General features: G+C 40.1%; 1 protein-coding gene across 1 annotated transcript in view; it reads right to left on the reverse strand.

The window, feature by feature from the left end:
- PDK3 (pyruvate dehydrogenase kinase 3) overlaps positions 1–17729 on the reverse strand; it is an 82970-nt gene that overhangs the window by 24661 nt on the left and 40580 nt on the right. Inside the window, exons 3-5 of the mRNA XM_006259797.4 lie at positions 12026–12097; positions 3385–3569; positions 2124–2213 (exon numbers count right to left, since the gene is read on the reverse strand). Coding sequence (XP_006259859.1) covers positions 2124–2213; positions 3385–3569; positions 12026–12097 — 347 coding nt within the window. The remainder of the gene's footprint in view (positions 1–2123; positions 2214–3384; positions 3570–12025; positions 12098–17729) is intronic.

Raw genomic sequence — 17729 nt, forward strand, 5'->3', positions numbered from 1 at the left:
TCTGGCAACCTATGCCATTATACCACCTATGGGAAAAAAATCAGCTAACTGGAGTAAACACCTATCTATCTTAAAAGCACACTAGAATGTAATAGTACTTTGTAAAAAGCAGTAATTGTTATTCTGAAAAATGAAGGGTTTTTTGGTTGTTTTTTTTTTTTTTATAATGACTATACATACCAGCAAAATTTATGCTTATGACCTCCTAAATGAAAAACCAAAAAAGTATTTAAGGGATTAGAACAAACATTGCTGGCAATATCAAACTGGCCACATCTTATTTATTTTGAGGTTACTAGAACCATTTGATTTTGCCCAAATATCATACAGTTTTTTTAAATAACCCCCAAACTGACTAACATAATTCTTCATTCGGACAAGGCTAGCTTGGGATTTTCACTTATTCCAAAAGGTAAACTGGGCAATGAAAACATTTAAGCCATTTTTTTTAAATTTTCAAATGCTTCTAACCCACTAGGTAAAATTTACCACATGGTTAAACTGGTAACAACAGGTAAAATAAATGTAGCACATTAGTTGAATACAGTTCCGGGTATAACAATTTCTAGGCAATTAATAATATTCTTTTATATCCTAGAAGGCCCTCCATTAGCTTCTTTTCTATATCTTATACCTCTTCAACAGCATTGTGGTCACACAACTTAAAACCAATTAACTCTGAGTTAAACTGGGAAAAGGAGAGTTTAAAAGAGAACAGCATAAATAAATGTTTCCTCTCAAGGCCATAAAATGCCTTCTGCGTACAAAAATTCCTAGTTCCTGTCAGCCTAAGAGCAAGCAGGAAAAATAGCCATAACACCACAACTTTTAATTCTAATGTACCATCATCCTGGCACAGTTCATTAATTATAGCTTTAGATCAGGGTTCAGTTACAAAAAAATATGTACATATTAACATTGTCTGCATATGAAATGTTTACATGTACATATACAATATGCACGCAAATGCTTCATGAGAACAACAGTATATGACTAGACAAAGTTATAAAAAGACACCATATATTTGTAAGGCCCAAGACAAAGCTGAAAGCATTCAAGGGTAGGTCTACACAACACAGTACAGTGTCACATAGAAATAACTGCTTATGTACAGAGACCAGAATACCCACACCAGGAAAGTGCTCTATTCAGGCTAAATAGCCCTGGCAGAATGCCATGCTGAGGCAGTTACATTACAAAGCTGTCATGGGTAGCTCTTCATAGAACTGCACTATACTATGTAGATGCATCCAAATTATCTGATGATTGTGCCCACATTATAACCTTGTTTTACTGACTTTTTTTAAAATTCAAGTAGGCCTCCAAGGTATTCTTACAAGAACAGTCTCCATACAACCAATTATTTGTTCTAGCAGTGATGTCAAGTACAGAGGATTACTTGAAGAGTACATATTCAAACAAAGTTCTTAAGAATAACAATTACATTTTAACAACTTTGTCAGTTATAAAGGAAAGATGGTAAGGATGACTAGATATACGAGGGAGAGCAACAAATACGCTACTTTGTATAAAGAAGACAGATTCCAGTTATAATTTTGTCTTTCTATTTATATTTAACAGGCTACTAGCTTTAGAATTGTAGATTGGATGGAGACTAGAAATCCTTGATATTTTTGGCCTTACCATATTTTTATGCATACACTAGCCCCCCAAGCACTGTTTCTGAAAGGCAGAATGTTTGTGTGGGGAGGAATCTTTTCTTAAAAATACTGGTAAGCTCCAGGGGAGAAAGCAGGGGGGAAAGGGGGCAGTGGGGTGGTGAGACTGGGAATGTCCACAGCCAGCCAGGAACTAGGAAGCCTCAGGGGTAGCACTACAGTATTACTCTCACTTTCTCCTGAAAGAGGCAGAAACTGCTATAACCATATTTCCTTGCTTATTACATGCACCCAAATTTTCAGCAACTGGATTCTGGGGAAAAGGTGCATGTTGCATTAAAAAATGTACATGGCTGAGGAACTATTTTAAATGCACCCTTAAACTATAAGGAGTAATAAACAGAGATAACCCATCTATTGCCTTTTATCTAAATACTGTACACAGACATGCATATGTGTGTTGGGGTTCTGAAACAAACAGAAATATTACATTAATTTCCTTACCTTGAACTACATCAGCAACATTACAATTAGGATCGATACTACCAATATGTTTGGGATGAGCAGGATTAATGTCTCCACCAAAAAGTAGTGCTAACGGAAAAGAAGTTAGCAGTTAATTGATTAGGTATTATATTTGAGATAGTACAGAAAAAACAAAAACTAAGACATTTGACAGAAAGGAGATGTTACTTGTTGTTAGCACATTTCATATAAGGGTCTTTTTCGCTTATGTACATTTTGTTTATTTTTTAGTCTGTCGTGACTTAAAAATGAATATTCGATTCATCTCACCCCTTCAGCCTTACTATCCATTAACCATAATAGTCATTATTCATATTTTAAAAAATTAAAGTGACTGAACATAAAACTGGTAGTAGCATACCCTGGTAAAACTTCTGTACATGATATGAATCCTTGTTTCCAACATCATGAATGACAAAATATTGGACAGAAATTTAAACTTTAGAACCAACAGTACAAAGATACACTATATAAAACCACAAGATTGACCCTAACTGGATGTGGTTCATAATCAATACTGTTCCAGCTACTGGTTACTTGGATCTGCACAAGTAACTCCTTTTAAACTATCATGAATACTAAAGTAGGATTTTTATAGCAGCAGTACAAACCTATGAAAGATCTATGCAAAGTCAAAATGACTCAAACACTTATTACTTAAAGGAGGAATAAAAATTGAACATTATAAATACATCCTTTCTTTAGAAAACAAGTGAAACTAGTCAAATAACTGCAAGATACATTATAATATGCTGAAAAACACTTAGCTATTAAAATATGTATAGTGAACAAACATTAAGCCAAAACATTATAAAACTGAAGAGGTGGTAAACTGTTTTTTTATGACATTTGCAAAGTATTTTAACAGAGAGGCAAGCATAAAGATGCAGTTACTTTATCAATATCCAAAAATAGCTCATACCACTTTTTAAGTTGTATCTAATGGCACGACAAAAAACCCCACACTATCACACTGACAAAACAGAGCACACAGTTTCATCACAAATCTAAAATTTGGAAGAAAGACCTAATGTTCTGCTTAGTGGATCATATTTCTGTAGTTTTTGGAGGTTTCAAGGTGGTTAGTACAATAGAACTTATACCATCTTAACTTACTCAATAATAATACTCAAAGCAAGTCACTGGAGTGAGAAATACCAAACCAGTGCTGTATCTTTGGGTTTAAAGGCAATAACTAATTCCCCTTCCAAGGTAAAAAAAATAAATAATAAGTACTTACTGTGCTGGTTAATAAGCATGCGGAACGAGATGCGGTTGGTATAGAACCTATCTAGAAAATACTGGATATTACTACTAACAAACGGATCAAAGCCATACTTTTCCTTGTATTCAATCACTCCTTGTGCCATGGTTGGAACCACATCATTGTGCCTGTTTCTGACTTTTACTAAAACCTCTAGAAAACTGAAGAAAACACAAAATTAGAAAGCAGAATGTTAAAGTAAAAAGAATCTCATGCTCCTTCTCTCCCCTCAAATATTCACTCACAATATAAAACTTTTATATGGTAATCCATATCCCTTAAGATTACTAGAGAAAAAAGCCAAAATATATTCCTTATCTACCACTATACATGCTTTTCAAAAGGGAAATAAATTGAGTGTAACTGAATGTTCATGCTAGCGTAACAAACGTACAATGGTCCCTTACTATTTTTTTTAACCTTTTTTTTTTGGTGGTGCATAATGTATTTTCTCCAAATCTCTCATCATCTTTAATCCAAAACAGCAGATGACTTATTTTTCCTTCCATCCCACCTGGAATTTGAATCTCAGATATATTCTATGTGGGATAACATGCTGGTGTGGAACACACAGGAAACAAACAATGTTTCAAAATATCCAAACATTTTGTTTAAACACAAATGAGGCAATACAGCCTTTCTGTAAAACCTACTAGCATTGTGAAAAGTGTGCCCAGAGTCTATTTTCGAAGTAGGTACCAAATGGTAGGTACTTACTCATGATACTTAAAAATACTACATAACAAAATTGTGGATGTGCATAATTAAATCAGTTTCTTTTTATGCCACCAGATGGCGGAACACATATAATGGCACTTTCTCTTTTTTTTTTCTTAAGGAATTGTCCCTTTTAGAGCTCAAGAAATCTTAAGATCCTACTTTCAGTTATTGCCTTTAATTATACTGATATGGGGTCATAGTAGGTGTGGAGTCTAAATGGGAAGAGAATTTTTGGGGGGGTTTTTTGTTGTTAAACTTAACCCAAGCCTATGATCTTCAAAAAGACACATCTCAAAGAAATTACACAAAACAGGAAGGAGTGTTTAAACTACAAAATGCTGACATGCACAATTCTAGTTTTACATAGGAACTAAAACAGCTTTTTACTATCTCTAAACATTAAAAGTTTGTAATTTTTCTCCTACTGATGTTAATGAGAGTCAACACCATAGCAGTGATTTTTCCTCTGGTTTCAAAATCAAACTGAAACAAAATACAACAATTCTAAAAAAACAATAAAGATAGGATATGTTAGCTGGCTGAGTACGTACTGGCAAAACGAAGGGGTCTCTTTACCTGCAAACTGAAATAAACTGTCAGTGAGGTTATAAGAACTTAAAAGTATTTAAAGAAATTTACAAGTATTTGATAAATGGATTGAATAATTGACTAAAAGAACATAAGCACTGCCTCCAGAAGAAACACATAATAATATATTAGATTTTGTGAAGATACAGAATGGTAAACTGAGTAATTAGTCACTAGTATCTGCTACTTCTGCTTTAAAACCTTAGTTTTATTGGAAATATCATCCGTCAAGTTGAAGCTTTATGTACTCCAAAAATGTTTTCATGAACTGTCACTACCATCACTGGATTTCAAAGTTTTAAACAGTCCAGTGAAAAGCCTAAACAATAGTTTGGAACAAGAGCAGTACATCAAAATTGTTTCCTTTATCTCATGCTGCTTCTCAAGTAAAAGGAAATGAGCAGCTTCATTAGTTTCTCAGAACCCCTGTATATTTTCCATCTGATCACGTGCTTCAGGCCTACAATATTCATGGGGAAGTAAAACACACTGCTCCTAATGATATATTATTTTTTCCTTAAAAATGCTTATTTCCTCCTACACTGCTGACTGTGGTGGAATGTTGCTCATGAAATACTGTATTCACCACCTTCTATGTAATATTTAAAATGTCTCACATGTTCTTTCAAAATCATCTCTTACTTTGAAGTATAATCCCTTGTGGCTACTTCCTTTATCTTCAAAGTTGCTTTACTTCATATTTGAAGGTACTCCTTTCTATGAAAAACATTATGTTTTTGGGGTTTTTTTAAACAAGTCAATAAACTGAAAGCAAATAGGTATGTTTGAGACTAAAATCTGTCCTTAATGTTGCCATTTGGAGACATTTTCTGAGTGACTGACTTCTGATCTTTTCATTTTATCCAGGTTGAGGAAGAATATAAACAAATTCAAAATACACTAAAATAAGATCAGAATGAAAAAAGTTATTTATTAGACTTCTTTGAGACACACTGTACTCATGCCCACTTTTCATGTGCATGAACCACAAACACTTGAGCTCGTAGACTTTGCCTTAGCAGTATTTACAGAGCTTACCATTCTTTCCTGCCTAGGCAGGGGGTTGGACTCGATGATCTGTTGAGGTCCCTTCCGACCCCAGCATCTATGAATCTACCATAGCTCCTCCCTTCCTTGTGCTACATGCCAAGTATAACAGGTGGGCTGTGCTTCCTGCTCCTCAGTTCAGTATCAACCAGTGTCATATTGTATCAGACTCCAAGAAGAACAGGAAGAAGGGTAGGATTCATGTGCCTATGGACAGTATAACCTGAACTTCTGTCATAGATAAATAATCCATCTTTTCCTTCAAATGATTACCTGTATGCACCTCTCAACTGTGGCAACTCCAAAGCAGTGCTTACATTCCTCAAGTAGGTCACAAGATCCTAAGTGAGCAACAGCTGAAGGAGCACCTTACTAAATGCAGTATCTGCCTGGAAGATTTCTTCAATGGCACAGTATTTGATAAGTTATGTATTGAGTTCTGGGGGCTGCCCTGTAGATATCATTATGTAGAGATACTACAGCAGTTGCCCAGATCCTGGTGGAATGACTACCCATAGTAGTATCACCCAAGAAGTTTTCCAGTATAAACAAATTCTGATAGCCCAGCAAACAATATTTGGGTTAATATTGATGCATCCCTGGAGCACTTAACTGGGGAAACAGCCATAGTGATTTCCTTTGTAGTTAGGCAGTCTCTTCACACTGAGTTACCAACACATTTGTATGAACAGGGATTAAGGAAAAATACCGGCAAGCTGATTAGCTGACCAAGGTGAAGCCACTTCAGCTAGGAACTTGGGATAGGTTCTTAAGGATACAGTATGAGGAGCCACTATGAGGGCTTGCATCTTACCCTCCTTGCTGAAGTAACTGACATCACAAAAGTGGATATTATGGGAGGGTGAAGAAAGGAGATGCTGCCATGGGTTAATACAGCAAATCCCCTTCAAGGCATGAAAACCAAATAGGCCTCTCTGTGGAATGTCATCTTCCAAAAGCGAAAGACCTTGGTAAGGCCCTTAAGGAATCTCAGGACTACTGGGAGGTGGAAAAGCACATGCTGGCCATCATCCAGGAAGAAGTGAACCAAAATAGTGGCCATGCACACTTTACTGAACTAATTGCAAAGTCCATATTTAAATTTCAATAGGTAGCTAGAGTAGGACTCAACAGGAGAGATTTCTCATCTGGCATCAATTCAAGAGTCCACTTCACCAGATCACTATGTCTAGTCTTATTCTGCTGCAAATAAGGTTGTCTCTTGTCCGCATTGCAACTCTCCCTCTGGTGGTCACCTGGCATTCAGGATGTGAGAAACAGGGAGTGTAGGCTTCAGTGAAGCACTCTTCTGTTCTGGGTGAGCAGATCCAGGGATAGAGGCAGAGCGTTGAGGTGGTCTTGGTACCAGAACTGTCTCAGGTATGTGGGGGCTGGAAAGATCATTTGGGCTACATGCTGCCTTACCTTGCCAAACACTTGGAGAACTAAAGACATGAGCAAGAAGGAATACAGGATTCCTGGCCAAGAAATGAAGAAACCATATGAAAGGGTGCCAGGACAGAGAAATTCCCTGGAGAGGGATTGGTACTTCTTGCTGATCTCCAAGGTGAACAGATCTATTGACCTCCAGAAATTGCAGTCTTCACAGATAAACTGGAGAAGCAAGTCTTTAAACTTCTGCTCAGCATGTAGGGAGAAGAATCTGCTAAGACTGTCCATTTGGTGTTCTGGAAGCCTAGAGGTATATTTCTGCAGGAGTAGTTGATGGCAAATACACCAGTGCCAGGCATGAACTAATTTTCTACTGGTCTCCTTCTGAAGCCCTGGGGGAAACCTCTTTTTCAAGTCAGCCTTTGAACTATAATCCATTGTAAGCCTCTCCTAAATGAAGGAGATAGGCTGTCTCACTGATTAACTGGTGTTGGAGGATAAAGAACATGCAGCATAATCTGAATCACATGATTGGCGGCAAATCCTTTGGACAGAGATGGTGTCCAATCTCATTCTTTTTCCCAACTTGGGTTATAATTTACCTGCATATGCAACATTGTACAGGAATATGGGACTCTTAAATAGTTTAAGCATTTGGAGTGCTTGGTGGATATGGCCATTGCACTATTTGCGGAACAGTCAAATCCCAGATATTGGGAAGAAACCATAGTGAGTAGTCTAGGACTTCTGTGCTCTCAATCACAAAAAGAAAGGGGAGAAAGCCTGGGAAAGAAGCCAGAGGGGTAAAACATTTCTAAGATGGCGGCACCACATGGCACCAGACAAAATAAATTGGGAGGATAAGGGAGAGGAAAGCAGTTAAGCCTGAACAGGAGCCAAAGCCCAAACTTAAAAGTGAAAAGTAAAATAAAATAATGCTGAGAGAAAAGGATTTGTGTAGATATCTTTTAGTGGGTGATCTTTTATTGCATTGTTGGAATAGGCTTAGGAAGCCTGCGTTCAAATGATCATCCAAGTGTATTCCAAGTGTGAAGGTGGTCCAATAAAAGGTATCAACCACAAAAATTCTTGCCTCTTGCGTATTTCCTAGGCCATCATTGTTATAGCATCATTCCAACACTATAAAATAACATGTTTTGTTGGTTGTAGTGAAGGCAATGAAAAAAAAGGAGTAAAAATATAGAAGCTCCTTCAAAAGTTTATTAATTTTATTCTTATTGTGGCGTATAGAGTGCTGCATCTTGAGCTGCAGCTGCCGAGAGGACCTGAGGAATAAAAAGTATACATGGCCCTTTCTTCACTCAGTACAAAATATGAGACAGGACAGAGCCTTGATGTACTCCACACTAGTCACTAATGCAGAAAGTTTCTGAACCTGAGTGCTTGTGGCATACACACAAGCAAAGATGCACATATGAAAAATCATTCAAAGGAGAAAGTAAAAAAATCACCAATATTCTGAATTACTTATTAGTAACTGATTTTTCAAAAGACTGGGTATTAATAAATCATGTACCTAGCTACACAGATCAAGAACATTTAGAAACCTGTTTGGGTCTAATCAGAGAACTTGGTCCTTTAAATCATAACCCCCTCTTCAAAAACAACAGCTAGCAGAAAACAAGCTGAAATGAACGACAAGTATAGGGCTGAGTAGCCAACAGGTTTGGAGAGCTTTAAAAAACTTTAATCTTTGCCAAATAACTTAAAAAAAAAAAATATATATATATATATCCATGATCCTTGAGTCTTTCACTCAAAGAATTAAAATGAGAAGAAAAGACTGGCAGAAAGAAAGTCAAGAGCGACTCACTTAAAATGAAATCTGCACATAAGTTTAGTCAGAAATGCAGAATGATGTTTGAGAACCACTCAAAAACCAAAAACTTAACGCGAAGGTGTGCATCTTGCTCACCTTTTTAGAGGAAGATATTGCTATTAGATATGTCAATTTAAAGTGCAGCTGCAGTCTGCAAAGGAGCAAGGTAAAATGCTACTTTCTTACTTCAATATATTACTTCAAAACCAAAACAGATGAGGAAGAATCAGCAGTGTTTTGTTCCTAAGCGTTCATCTTTGCCAAGCTGTCTACCAAGCAGTGGACTAAAACTCTGGTAAAGATGCTGATTAGGTTTTGTCACATTTATGTTGTTTGAATAGTCCTGGGATGACTGACAGCCAATAACATATTTTGAAGTCTATCTGGGACTTTTAATTGGATGGGCTCTCTCTAACTGCAGCTTAGTAAAGATTTAAACAAACAAAAAACAATGATCTACAGAACTGTTAAAAGTTTAGGCCTCTACCAGAGAGCGAGTTTGTCCTTCTAACTGTGGGCAGAGCATATGATAATAGCAGTAAGAAAATGAAAGTAAGTTTGACTTTCAGTGGAAGTTCATCCCTTTTCACCTGATCTGAATTTGGCCCTTGAAGCCTTTCACCTCAAAGTCACTAAGTTTCACGTCAACTGAAACAGGTAGCAAAGGATATAATTCTAACCACAACCCAATCTGAAGACAAAATTCCCACAGACTTCAATGTGAACAGGATTTTATTCAAATGTTTTTTGCAGCATGATAAAATTGGTTACATTACATTAAATTACTGTTTCAGAATCAAGACTTTATATGATGAACAAACTAAAGCTGAAGTTGTTTATGAGGGAAACCTGTAACAGAACACCAAAGGCTAATCTGACTGTGCCAGCACTTCATTTTCAACACTGTACTCAAAAGCATTGAAAACTTCACTAAAAAAATCTACTAAGACTGAATCAATCAATGCATATTAAATATAAAGAGTTTTAAGCTTCATGATCTGCCTTGAAAAAATCTGGAGTACATGAAGTAGGTATCTTTTTGGTCCAGAGAATCAGAAGTCTCATTGCTAAATTAGTCACAAAGAAGATGCAATAAGATGCTTGACCCCACCTGCAAGCAAGCTGTAATTATGATCATGTTAGAGGGCATTATGGAGGGACAAAAAGATTGTTTTGTCCCCTCAATCATGTTAACTGGGCTTCTTAATTGGGGTGGGCTAAGCTGCAAGCTAGCATGGCTTCAGATGTTAGCTCACAGCAGTGGTCACCAAGCAATGGATCTCAATCCACCGGTAGATCTCAGAGCCTCTTGGAGTCGATCCAAGGCTGGGGTGCATGCTTGAGTGCATCCACGCATTCTCTCCAGCCCAGCAGGTCAGTCCATGGGGGAGGGAAGGGGTGGGAGCTAAATCGAGGACCCCGCAGTGAGGGACAGTGCTGCAGAGGCAGGAGCAGGGGTAAGTTGAGCGGGGCCCCAGCTGGGTGGGACTTACCTGCTGGGGAGGTGCACCCCCAAATAATTTTTCTTCCTCTACCTCAATCTGCTCCCCCCCTTTCCTCTCCGCAGACTTACCTGCTGGGCGTTTTGGGAGGGGGGGGGCAGTGGCACACAGTAGATCTTGGGTTGTTTTTAAATGCTAAAGGTGATCTCCTACTTTAAAAGGTTGGAGACCACTCACTTACAGCAAAACAAGGTGCTTCAATTGTGCTAATCGAAATTGAGCAAGAAAAAACATCTTTTTTTTCAGCTTGCATAAAGCAGAGCATGCATATATATATATGCAGGACCATAAAGTATTTTATGAAAACTTTTACCATATAGTTTAATGCCCTGCCATCTTTTTTATTGGAAATTGCCATAATTAAACTAACTTTCAAAGTTTCAAAATCAATCTGGCAAAGTAGCCAATTAAAAATTAAAATGCATAGGAAAAAAAATAGTTATAAACAGTCATCTAATGAAACACTGCTGTTCCAGAATCGAAGGCAATCAGAAAAATAGAACTATTAGCAAAGGTATTCTCAGATTCTACATTCTTGCCTTCGGCACCCTATGCACACACAGGGCAATGGAGTAGGGACCAACCTTTTTGGCAGGCAGGGCATAAGTTAGCCCCATACACTCTTTAAGTGCCACTCCTATTCCCTTCCTCTGCCCAACTGGCTGCTATGCTCTCTCTTCTCTATCCTGTGCTGCTACAAAATCCACTATTCTGCTTTCCACTCTCTACCCTGTGTTCATTCTCTGCCTGATTTGCTGCTCTGTTTTCTGCTCCCTGTCCTGTGTGCCCGTATGTTGACTGTCCCCACTTGGGGCACATGTGCCATAGGTTGGCCACCCCTGCAGTAAGGGAACTGCTAACATTTAGCTCTGCATCTGTCATTTACACAAACTCTTCTGAGTCCACTTTGTCTGGCATAAACCTCAGAAATTCTGTGATGGCAACTTCACAAATTATTATACTTCTATAAGAAGAAAAACAGTTAAACTTTCTCCTTGAAACAAATAATACTGTTCAAAATTCTATAGTTAAACTTTAGTAATAAATGGAATCTATTTGAACTTTCACTCTGGTATAGCTACTAGTAAGAAAAAAAGTGACTGGCAATTTGTACACTTATTTTTAGTGTCATTTTCAAGTTGTACATATTGTTCAAAATATTAATGCATTCATATTATACATTAAACAGTATAATAGAGTATTGAGCTCAAGAGAAGGAAAAAGCTACTATTTTTTAGTATTAAGCATTTGATATATAAGTATTGATTTTTACATATCCTTTCTCCTTAAATGCCTTTAATGAAGCACTTTATATAGTGTTGAAAATTAGGAGGTTATAATATACAATCTAGATGGTTCAAATACACAGATTTTCTATTGAAATCTCTGTCTGAGTGACAAATTTGATTTTACCTACCCAAATTCCATCTTACAAGTGAGATTACTTCTATGATATTACAGTGCACAAAAATCCTGGCTTGTAACAGATCATTTTCTAATGGGGTTTTTAAAATAAATTACTACTTACTCATCAAGAACATGAGGGTCCTCAGGGCTTTTATTTTCATATTCTAGAAGTTCAAGAAAACTCTGCATGTACCTGAAATATAAAGAAAGAACTAAGGTAACATTTTAAGAAAAAAGTAAGTAATTTAAAAGCCTAAGTCATTCTTGAAAATGTTACCTTAAAGCTGCAATTTTGTTTGTGGGGGGAGAGGATGTTAAGGGGGGGGGGGGGGGGGGGGAGGAAGAGACCGCAAAACATGTGTAGTACACAGAAAGAGCTTCCTGTAAAGACTACAACAACATAAAACATTCCAATCAAAGCAGCAAAAAACATTCGGCAATGGATGCGTTTCCTGTTCTTTCACCAGTGAAACTATTGAACAACTTCCATGTATTGACCCCATTACCCATAGTTGCTAGGGTCTCAGTGTTTGCACAAGGGTTGCAAGCAGATGTTCATTTCTACTGAAAGAAATAGCTTGCAGTAGAAAAACAGGCTGGGAGCTAGACTGGACATATGTTCCTCTATCCCCACAGTTGGAGAGTTTCACAGGCATGCCCTTGAGCCAGGGGCACTAGAGAGCTACTCCCTAGGCCACAGCGGCCCTTATGGAATCACATGAAATGGATAGCCTGTCTGTCCTCTCCCCTGCCTGGGAAGGGGGCTGACTGTCAAGTGAAAGTTGGCAACTGCTGAAAAGCAGCAGCTACCACAGACAGCCCCAAGAGGGTACCGGCCCTTGGAGAATGCCTCCCCCACCAGCATCCCACCAATCAACTGATTGGTAGGAGGGGGAGATTTTCCCATGGTGGGAACCCTTCAGTTCTGCTCCTAGGAGAATAGGAGTGACCCAGAGCGGTGCAAGGGAGAAGTGGGAAGGGCAGCACTCAGCTGCAGGCTGTCTTGCCCCGTGCTGCTCTGGGCTGACCCAGAGTAGTGCAGGGTGAGGTGGAGGCATTTCACTGCAGTGCATGGTGCCTGAGCCTTGTTGCTGCAGCAGAGCTGCCTGCCTTATAATGCACTGCTTTGGGTCAGCTGAACAGCACCTGTGGCAAGGGGAAGCCTGAGGGGCCAGAAGTCAGGAGCCAAGCTGGGGAAAACCTCCTGCATGCCTCACCCCCAGCTCTTCTGACTTCCCTTTGCCCCCCTCTCCCCCAACTCAGCTGAGCAACAGTGGTGTGATTTAAAAGTCAGAGGGGCTAAGAACCAGGCATGCAGAGGCTTTCCCCAACCTAGTTCCCAGCTTCCAGCTCTCCCTTGGCACCCGGCTGAGTGGTAAGGTGGTGATTTAAAAGCCAACAGCTGGAAGTGGGGCTCCAGAGACCCGCTCCCAGCTGCTGACTTTTAAACTACCACTTAGCTGGGCATCATGGGAAGGGCTGGGTCAGAGAGACTTTCCTGGAGTCCCCAACTCCCAGCTGCTGGCTTTAAAATTGCTGTTCTACTGCTCAGCTGGGCAGCAAGGAGAAGTTGGTGGGAGCCAGTAAAGCCACCTGCTTTCCTGAAATTGAAGACTGCTAGGTCTGGGGAACAGGGAGGGAGCAGTTCTTGTCATGGCATGGTCCGGATCCATTTGGTGCGTTTTGGCCCAAATGGACCCAGACTATGCCATGACAAACCTGCCAACATATCTCTACCACCCCCACAATTACTACTACACCCCACAACAGAACCATCACCATTCCCAGATCTTACAGCTGCACCTCCAGAAATGTAATATCTCTCATCAAATGCACCAAATGCGCTGATGGAAAATACGTAGGAGAAACCAAACAACAACTGCGCGCCAGAATGAGCGCACACTGGAAGTCTATTAAAGACAAGAAAACCCAATTACCGGTGGGGGCACATTTCTCAAGAAAACCACTCTCTCTCTCCAATCTCTCAGTTCTAATCCTCAAAGGGAATTTACAAAACACTTTTCACAGACAAACCTATGAACTTCACTTCATCAACCTCTTGGATACAAAAAATCATGGACTAAATATAGACATTGGATTTATGACGCATTATAACCTGCCTGATATCTAATTCCCCAGGTACCTTTCCACTATTTACCTGATACATTCATCCCCCTTCCGCCCCCAAGCCCATCTCTCACCCACTGACTCCTCAATTTACATATTCACTGACTGGCTTTCTTATATGCAGACAAGCCTCTGGCTTCTTTACTATTCATTAGATCCAGGAAGAGCACAGACCAACTGCAGAGGCTTCCTCAGCCTGCCGAAGGGTTTTTAAACCCGAAAGCTTGCTAAGAAATTTTTTTTCCAGCTATTTAGTTGGTCTAATAAAAGATATCAGATTTACCCAAAGAACCTTGTCTGTCTCAGTACTGTTAGGATTCAGCAGTTCTAAGCATGACCAGAAGCAAATACTCAAGTGCCTCCAGTGCTAGGTGGCAGCAGAACAGGGATTTTAAGGATGCACATTTTGGATTCTGTGGCCTTCAGTGACAGACAGCAATGCTTAGATGCACAAATCTTTTTGTGTGTCCAGCCTGAAATATCTCCTACTTACAACTATCTATGTCTTAATGCAAAGAGACATTGCAAATTCTGATGCCTGTGCCTAAGTAGCAAAAAGTAACTGAGGAGTGACTAAGGTTACTCTGCCCTTTCCGCTCACAGTTGGAAGCAAGAGTACACACAATGCACAGGCATGGCCCAGTCAGGAATCTATGCTCAGTACAGTAGGCTAAGGCCCAGCAGGACTGGAACATACTATATTTACTCAAATATAAGATGAGCTTTCCACCCCAATTACATGGGGAAAAAAGTTCCTTATCTTACACTTGCATACAAGGAAACCTTATTAAGTCCACCGTCTATCATTAAACTGCTCCCAAAAGTAATAATGGTATTCAACTATAAAGATGAAAAAATACAGCTAACACTGAGCATGTCTATAAAACACATGGTCCACATTGGGCAAACATATGTATGGAAACCGACTACAAAGATAGGTTAGTATAGTCCATCTGAATAAGATACGATACATGGTAGTGCCCACTGTGTTCAGTACATACCCTTCAGTATCAACTCTTGTTCAAAGTCATGGTGAGCCACTACCCTGAACACATTTTAAGTTCCTCTTCACTCCCACAGCTGAGCCGTGCCTTTCTTTCCCATTTCCAATCATTCACGTTTCTTCACCAGCCTTAAAAGTCTGGCAAACATCACCAAAAAGGGCCCAGTTTACCCAGAATCCTCTCAGCCTGCCACATATGATTAGTGTGGCTCCACCCTCCATGAGGTAGTGCCAGACAAGGTTGTCTTATGCCTCATGTACATATAAATTTTTGGAGGATCCCAAGGTTCATAACAAGAGCACCTAGGTCCAGTCATAAGTAGGGGACTAATTTGCACATCAGTCCTTGGTGGGGTGCTTTCCTGAGTACACACTGAGCAGCGCTGAGCTATGGGATTACTATGGCTTGAATCACTGTTGACTCTGCTGGGTCCCAGCCCAATGAACTATATGATAAATCATCATGAACCTTTTGGCTTTGGATTAATATCATGCATAGTTTGTACTATATATAAGTAGGGACCTACTGAATTCTAGGCAGCTGCCCACCCGTTTTGCAGGCATAATGCAGGGCCCAGAGGGCAGAACGCAGGGCTCAGCAGCCATTTCATGGATGGACTGGGGCAGGGCCCCTCCATGCCTCTGGCCAAGCGACCTCAGTGGACCCATCCCTCACTACTGATTGGCTATGAGGGCTACCTGTCATACAGCCCTGCCCCACACTGCTGATTGACTGCAGGGGCTGTCTCATGTGACCCTGACCCCTTGCCACTCATTGGGGGAGAGGGGCAGGGACACATAACAGGTAGCCCTCACTTCCAATCAGCACTGAGGGGCAGGGGCAACAGCCATATTGCCAACAGCCCTTCCCCCACTTGTACCCCGACTCCATCCCCTGGAGGGCTACCATAGCACCCTGACGACAGCTGGCTCCCTCTGGGGAGCCAGCATTTTATTTTCAGTAACTTTTCTTTATTTTTCTCCCTGCAGATTTTTGGGGCAATGCCAGATTTTGTAAAATCCGCAAAATCATGATTTCAGTAGGTCTCTACATATAAGTAGGTAAAAAAAGTGTTGCTTAAACGTGTGTTTCTGGAATACCTATGCTAAAATTTGCAGCAGTTTTTTTTAAAAAGGTAAACTGCATCCATTTTGGATGAACTAAGACTATGGGTACCCATAGTACAAAGTTGGTGTTTTCTAATTTTTTCCTCACTTCCATGGGTTTAGGAAATAATCTGAGAGCATAATCTAAGAGTAAGTGGAGGGAGGGAAATGGGCTGCAGAGGAAAAAGGGTGGGAGGGCAAAGGATAAGTTCAGCTGCAACTTGTTCATGCCATATTGAGTTTAAATCACTTAAGACAGTCAGTAGTATCTGATCTGAGTACTTCTACATAATTTTGCTTATTAATTATTCTTCAACATGGACAGCATGTAGAATTGTATCTTGTGAAAAACAGGAAAACTAGGACTTAAATACAAATAATAAGACAGTTTTCAGACACTTCTCAAAACTAAATGGTTATGGAACAGATACTAGGACCTGGCATTAGCTCAAATACCTATCAGCTGAAAAGATGAACATATGAAATCAGTTGTGGAAACTGCAGGATTTTTCACGGTTTCCATGGAACCTACCAAATCCAAGCTGTCATTTTAAATCTTTAAAAGCACAAGCTCTAAAAATGGATTATGCTTTGCCAGTTGTCATTTAAAAAAAAAATGATAGCGAGAAAAGTGAGAAAATTACAAGTATTTAAACCTAGTTTAGGGACTTATTCCTTATGGCAAAGTACAGACTTTGGGGACAGTGTGGGGGGGTACATAGATTCAAAATGGCTGCCTGGTATCAGGTGAGTCAGAATGGGGGGGGGGAGGTATATGGGGGATCACGGGTCCCCCAGAAGATGGGGGCGAAGACACAACCCGTAGGTGTCATCGTTGCTCCCAAGGGGTGGGGGGGCATTGTTGCTCCCCACGGGTGGGATTGGGGGAGCAGGCACAACCCATGGGTGGGGTGGGGAGATGAGCATGACCTGTGAAAGGTGAGAGGGCAGGCACGACCTGTTGGTAGGGTTGGGGGGGACAGACATGGCCCGCAAGAGGTGGGGTGGGGTCCCCCCCAGCAAAGCTAAACCTCCATCCCTCCCTCCCCCGACCGGAACTTACTTGCTCAGCTCTGGCAGCAGCAAACGCTGATAAAAGCAGCTGCACCCAGCACAGCTTTTGTGGGATTGGGGTTGAGAGAGGGATGGGAGCAACAGGCCAGGGGGCAAAAAAATAGCCCAGTGCAGAGGAAGTGGGGAGTGAAAAGAGCTGGGTTTTCCCAGCCCCGGGAAGTGGACAGAACTTCCATGCACAGATTTGACCTAAATCAAATTAATATGACACTACATAAATCCGGATTTATCTTAAACTGGGTTCTGCAATGTTTAGACCAGTTTGTGTACATGGAACTTCTGTTCAGTTACAGGTTTAGACTGACTGCCAGTCACTGAGACCGGGCCTGTAAGTGAAAGGTCAGCACTGGGACATGCTAAGTTTAAACTGGGCAGCCATTTTGGAACCAATTTAACCTCTCAAATGTCTGTACTTAGCCTATGAGTCTTTACTGCTATACTTTATTAAGTGTAAAGCTATAAGCCTTTTTTTTTTTTTTATAAAGAGAAAAGACAGGTCCTGTTACAACTATTG

This window comes from Alligator mississippiensis, chromosome 1 (genome assembly GCF_030867095.1).
Source record: "Alligator mississippiensis isolate rAllMis1 chromosome 1, rAllMis1, whole genome shotgun sequence".
NCBI classification, from domain to species: Eukaryota; Metazoa; Chordata; order Crocodylia; family Alligatoridae; genus Alligator; species Alligator mississippiensis.